The 7,098-nt window shown below is 42.6% G+C and overlaps 1 gene segment (V, D, J or C); it reads right to left on the bottom strand.

Moving 5' to 3' along the window:
• Nucleotides 1–2,856: 2,856 nt before the first annotated feature.
• LOC109117410 lies at nt 2,857–4,898 on the bottom strand. The segment is given in 3 exon segments: nt 2,857–2,976; nt 4,097–4,428; nt 4,838–4,898. Coding segments are annotated over 3 exon segments (507 nt in total).
• Nucleotides 4,899–7,098: the final 2,200 nt, after the last annotated feature.

Below are 7,098 nucleotides of genomic sequence, written 5' to 3'. Positions count from 1 at the left end.
ATTATTAGGATGACTGAAACTTCTTGGTTATTACCTAAGGATCCATCGGGGTTAGTGTGAGGATTCACACTACACTCACCCTGTTCATCATTCCTGCAAAGCTGAACACCATCTCCTCCAGGTCAAGTCAGAGACTCCTGCAGGTAATAGATATTTCGATTCCCATTTGCTTTCCCACAAGCCAGTCCATTCTTATCACCAGATTCATAAGATATCAAAGTGGAACTCTAGAGTCTCAGACAGATTCAATGGCAGTGAGACACCATTAAGTGATTTTAACAGTTTTCAAGCCAGTCCATTCTTATCACCAGATTCATAAGATATCAAAGTGGAACTCTAGAGTCTCAGACAGATTCAATGGCAGTGAGTCAGAGGCAGATTTCACATTTAATATCTTCATCATGGCCTCTGAGGATGTTAAAGTTTATTACTCCCATAATCTATGTGTGCTCCTCCCTCTCACAGGGAGGTGCACTCCTGAACACAAACCTGCTGCTTCGTGTGGTCCAGCTGCACCCATGTGTTGCTTGTCTGGGAAGCAGCACAGCAGGTTTTCTGCATCTGTGTAAGAAGAAAATTGTAGAGAATTCAGGAAAACAACTTGCACCTGGGGTCTGTGTCCCATGGGTGCCTCAGCTGCATCTCAGCGAAAAGCCATTAATACCTGTGCCACTGACGACAGCCTTAGCATTACATACATAGTAGAAAAATAGAAATAAATCAAGTACTCTTCCAATAACTGACAGAGCAGGAGATTCCAGCTGGATCTTTTGAATAGGAAGGAGAGGGTGGTATAAATTTTCTATGTCACTTACAAATTCTGCTCTTTTCTGAATGGAAATACAGATAAACTGACAAACACCAAATGTCATAAGCTGAACTAATTAATTTAAAATCAAGAAAATCATGAACAATGCTTCCATGTTTGTTCTTAATATCACACTTCTCTGTTATTACTTCAGGATTGAGAGATTGGGGTGATAATGCAGACTCCTCTCTTTCTATCACCTCTGCACAGCCAACCTCCACCTCAGGAGAGATAATTTATGTGCTTAGACCGCTGTGCATGATTCATGGGGAAGTGGTGCATCATGCAGGGTTCTTGGTTTTCATTGATTCCTTAATTAGTAAAAATTCTGGACATATGCTCCATTTATCATATCATTTATTTCCCAATTGAATCCATCATTCACAAACTTCAAAATGTGAGCTGCACTCATCATGTACCTAGGGATGAACTGAGGCAGATGATAATTCAGAGAAGACCTTGCAGTTCAAATGTGTATTAAATCTCTCAAAGTCTTTCTCTTCTCAGGACATCTGAAATTGCATGAGGGGACAACTGGTATACACAGCACAATCTTAACATGATATAAACACTCTTATTTAACACCTGAAAAGGCTTTTTTCACCCATGAAATAATACTTGAGAGTGTGCTAATCATCACTGTGTCAACTCAGCCATTAAAGCACTATTTTTGTGTATACATACACTAAACATGTTGCTCCCTCTCTTTCTCCTCCAACTATGATCTCTAATCAGCCCACTTCTTTACAGACCCTGTTATGTCATCATTGAAAATTGTCTCCAGAGTCTCATGTGCTTGGAAGTGGATGGCTCATGGTGGTGTTATTAGGAATGCAGCTGACTCCCCCATTAGGAGGTCAGGCTCAGTATGAAGAGGGTTCATACAATCCATATCCTAGGACTCTCTCTCTCTCTCTCCTCCCTGAGCACAACGATTTGTGCAGCTGTTGTCTATGAGCCACATCCCATGCCATTTCTGCCTTGGAACCAGCCAACTCTGGGCTGAAACTCCTAAAACATGAGCCTAAAAAAAAAGTCGCCTCCTTAAAGTCATGGGTTTATCATACCATATCACAATGACAAAAAGTTACTGAGACACCATGACAGAAGAAAGGACACAGCCAAAGCTGGCCCTGCATCATCTGGGAAGGAGCTGTCTCCACAGAGAAGAGTAATGGGATTTCACTCTCTGAACATGGGATCCTGTATTCCTTTCTCAAATAGAACCTGCCTATGTCTCCCATTTTAACATTTTTCACACACCACAGATGGTGTATATGAGAAGGACTGAAGGTTGGGATTCAGTTATCCAAAGTATGAAAATTACAATTATTTTGGTTTGGCTTTCTTTGCTAAGATAATGAGGCATGTTGAAAATTTTTGAAATATTCTTTATGAAAATTGAATTTTTGCACCTTAGTATTGAACACAGGAGAACTTGACTGTCTAAAAGTATGTTTTCCATGATAAAGTAAATACCCCTGAAACAGAGCTTCCTAACCATGAATAAAGCCTGTTAGCAGGGCCTAATCAGTAGCTGTAAAATACAGCCTGCAATCTTGCTACTTAACCTGCAGTATAAATGACACTTCTGGATCCTGGAATGATTTTGAAAAGCAGGCTTTTAACTTGAGGAAAAGGAAGATGTCAACTGAAATTAGGAATCTTAAATAAGTGTATCCATTTGTTTATTAAAACAGTAGTGTTCAATAAATTCTGTAACTTCTCAATTTTTCTTTGCAATACATTGTCGCGAACCGGCGACGCAGAGCACTGTCCCGCAGTGCCTCAAACCTGAAAGAGCAGCGGGGTGGAGATGGGGCAGAGAGACAGGAAGGATGCCAAGACAAGAGTCTGATCAAGGCGACGTTTATTACTGGCAAGCACCAGCCTTTTAAAGGGAAAGGCCGAACTATTATGGGCTAGGATCACCATAGTAACCTCAACACCCGCTCCACGGGAACGAGGGTTCACACGGGCCTCAACACCCGCTCCACGGGAACGAGGGTTCACACGGGCCTCAACACCCGCTCCACGGGAACGAGAGTTCACACGGGCCTCAACACCTGGTCCACGCAGCCCGGGATGCTCGCACTCTGCACAGCGGTCCCAGCGCGCCTCGCCCGCCTCCCACGCCCCTCGCCCGGCCCTCGGGGCTGTCCGAGTTTCTCCCGTGCAGGGTCAAAACAAGTTTAACACGTGCAGTCCTTAAAAAGGAACAAATGTTGTCTTTCAAAAAGCCAGTGGGCCATGGCTGGCTTCCCACAATACATTTTCATGAAGTTTTTATCTGTGACACCAGACTTGCTAATAATACTTGAAAGCACACGCCCTATATTGGGCTGCATCCTATACCTGGAGAAATCTGAGAGTTTGAGTGACAGTGACCATACTGGGTCACTGTTTCATTACAAGCTCATCATCAGTTGTGAGGCTTGTTTCTCAGAATCCCTTTTCCTTAGATGGTTTGTTGTAAATGGTGATGCTTTGACTTATGAATTTCATTTCTTTTAAATATTTGGAGTAAAATATTTGTTTTCGTGTTTGTGTGGGGAAAGTGGCCATGGTCATGTTTGTCTCCTGATGGGGAATTCGCAAAAGGAAGCAGAACTTTCCCAATCTCTTTTTTTGCAAATAGCAGTATCTATGAATGGAAGTATTGCTGTAATTTCAAACAAAGCCCTCATGATCCAGCGCTGTTAAATTAAAAGTCCTCCCATGATTGTAGAAATCAGAAATGGAAGTTTCAGTAGTCACCAATAGCTACAAATTTATTGAGACAGGCAGCTGTGGGCAGTACTGCCCAAACATGAGCTTCCAAAGACAAGTCTGAGGACCACATGTTTGGGGACCAGTACTTTCAGTAACAGATACACTCAGTGATTACTGGGAAAGACCAGAGAGTTTCCTATCTGTAGAATAAATTTTTACAAGTGTCACAGCCCTAATGATACCAGATCACTTCATTAAAATAAAGTGTAATTGGAAATTCCTCTGTAACTTCTTATTTGCAGCAAGAAACCCGACACTTGAAAACTGAGTGTTTTAGTTTTACTGATATAAGCCATTTAATCAGGAGGATAATGTCTGTGGAAGTGGGGCAGAGCATGAAGAAAAAGTTAGGGAACCCAGTGTCCTTCAAATAATGCATGTAAATTAGTAATACTCTCAGCAGCTGAAGTCATCAGAAGGAGCAGCTGGGGCAGCGCAAGCTCACACTTCTGCTTCCCTGGGTGGTTTATGTCATAGCTTGTATCACTGTGGGAGGGTAACTACTAGCCTGCATACAAGGGTGGTTTTTGTCATAGCTTGTGTCACTCGGGGAGGGTAACTACTAACCTGCATACAGTAATAAGTTCCAACATCTTCAGCCTCCACACTGCTGATGGTGAGAGTGAAATCTGTCCAAGATCCACTGCCACTGAACCTCGGTGGGACCCCTGATCCCAAATTGCTTGCAGCATAGATCAGGAGTTTAGGAGCTTTCCCTGGTTTCTGTTGATACCAGGCTAAATAACTACCTATGCCCTGACTGGCCTTGCACTTGATGCTGACTGTGTCTCCTACGGATGCAGAATGCGAGGATGGAGACTGGGTCATCTGGATGTCACATCGGGAACCTGACATGGGAAACATAAAAACAGAAATCTGTCAGATTAGTCAGGTCAGAAGGTTTCCCTGAAGAGTCAGCATAGACCACCAATAAAGATCCACTGCCACTGAACCTCGGTGGGACCCCTGATCCCAAATTGCTTGCAGCATAGATCAGGAGTTTAGGAGCTTTCCCTGGTTTCTGTTGATACCAGGCTAAAGCACTACCTATGCTCTGACTGGCCTTGCACTTGATGCTGACAGTGTCTCCTACGGATGCAGAATGCGAGGATGGAGACTGGGTCATCTGGATGTCACATCTGGAGCCTGACATGGGAAACATAAAAACAGAAACCTGTCAGATGAATCAGGTCAGAAGGTTTCCCTGAAGAGTCAGCATAGACCACCAATGTGCAACACAGCTCTGTCCTACTTTACCTGGGAGCCAGAGCAGCAGGAGCCCCAGGAGCTGAGCGGGGGCCCTCATGTCCATGCTGTGTCCTCAATAGGGCTGACACCTGCCCAGGCCCTGTGCAGCCTATTAAAGTCTGTGCTCTGGGGACATGCAAATCAGCAGGAGCTGAGCCAGGAGAGGCCCAGCTGCAGAGCTGTCTCATCTCAGTAATTCAGCAGTGGCCCAGGTCCCCAGGTGGCCCACATCAGACCAGGAGAGCCCAGAGTTTGCTTTCTCAAAATGTGTTACTTCTAAGGGAAACTTCATTACAGAGAGCATGTGGGGAAAATTGTCAGCATGCAAAATGGAACTAGGCTTACATTGGTAGATAATTTCATGTATATAATAAGACTGGGTAGAATACCCTTGTTTAGAAACAATACATCATAAATTATGGCCACTTTGGCTTCAACTTGCTTGCAAATGTTTCTGTTAGAGCCAGGAAAATATGTCATGCGCTACTTACGACATTTCTGTGGCTACAAAATTATTTTTTTAAATAAATAGAGCACTCCTTGGGACCACCTTAGATTTATACAAAATCATTTGTGATGGGCTTAGGCCATTGTTACTCTCTATTTAGTGTGAACTATTCTATAGTAGATGCATAGGAATAAAGAGGTATTCCTTTGGTGAGCTACATCTACCATGTTCAATCTGCTTTTTCTCCATCTCTTAATATTTCTCAAAGTTAATCATCATGCAAGGCTGAGCAGTGCTGTCAAACCTGTAAGCACTCCAAAACCTCTCTTTCCCCCTCCAGTTATAGGAACCCCATTAGGTTAAGCATGACCTACGCATTAGGCCAGGCACTTAAACTCCATTCTTTCCACAAAGCCTCCCAAGGGTTTGCCTGCTGGGACTCTTCCCTGAGGTGCAACCCCTGCCAGCATGTCCCAGGGGACCCAGGTGCAGCTCTTCTGGAACCTGCAGCTTTCTAGAGAGCAGGTGAAGATGGAGGCCCTGGGGAGAGGCCAGCATAGCACACCTTCCATGATGGGCTGGTCCTGGGTGCTTCCCTCTGCTATGTACTCTCTGACTCTTTAGCGGTGAGTGGGGCGAATATTACCACAAAAAATATGAGAATGTAGGAATGTCTCTTGTGTGTTGTCTTCCTTTCCTCTGGGTTTACACTCAGGTGGTACAGCTGGATCTTACAGTGGCTCTATTAATAGTTTGTTGAGGATCCTGCACACTATCTTCCATAACAGATTTACTAATTTATATCCACGTAACATCCCATAAAGATTCCTAGTACTTGATGTCATCAAAGGCACTTTTATTTTGCTTTTGATAACAGCATTCTTACTGATTTGAAGTGAAATATCAATATATTTTTATTTGCATTTTTCGGATGACAAAGCATGTACATTTTTCATATATTGTACTAATCATTTACATTTCTTCCCTTGAGATCATTTGCCATTTTTTAATAGATTACTTGTGCTTTTGCTCAATTTCTTGCTTTCCTCTGTATTCTGGATATTAACCTGCAGACGGATAGCTGGCACAGTTCTTCTGTACATTGTGTCTTCACTCTGCTCATCGTTTCTTGCTACTGTGCAGCAACAACATAATTTGTTGTAATAACTTTTGTCTAGTCTTGCTTTTGTCTCCTGAATTATTTGGGTCCTCTTCAGAAAATCATGGCCTATTTCAGTTTCTTCTATGTTTTTTTTGTATTAGATTTAATGTATCAGGTATTTTATTTAAGTCTTCAATTTTCAGAAGATATTTGGATAGGATGATACATAGGAGTCTGAATACATTGCTCTAAATGAAAAATACACAACTTTTATCAGAATGGAGGGACTAGTCAGTCTTGCTAGTCTAGGAAATTTGAGAGTGGAAGAAATTAACCTGATCAGCCCAATGCAAATTCAAGAGTTCACTTAACAGTGAATGGAAGAATCACAACCATAGAAGGCATGACAATGGAAAGTTGATATCAGAGTGACTGTGGAATGGGTCCATGGAATGTGGAACATGGTAATATTCTGGAACTCAGGAAATCAGATTCATTGGAGAATCTACAAGGAACATAATGCTCCTGACTTCTGAATTTAAATTCAGTGAAAATATATAGGTCCAGAACTTTGAGGTCATTAATCTGCACTACTTGAAGGCAGGAGAGCTTGGTGGTATGATAGACCACCAAAAAGGCACTCATAGAAGGAGACAGAGGTTGTGCCTGCCAAGTAGGTAGGTGTCTGCTCTCTCATTTCCTAGATAATTCCCCATAATT

The sequence above is a fragment of the Fukomys damarensis genome, unplaced genomic scaffold (assembly GCF_012274545.1).
Source record: "Fukomys damarensis isolate Sample0158 unplaced genomic scaffold, DMR_v1.0_HiC HiC_scaffold_2, whole genome shotgun sequence".
In the NCBI taxonomy this organism is placed as follows: Eukaryota; Metazoa; Chordata; class Mammalia; order Rodentia; family Bathyergidae; genus Fukomys; species Fukomys damarensis.
This window is presented reverse-complemented; position numbering and strand designations above follow the sequence as displayed.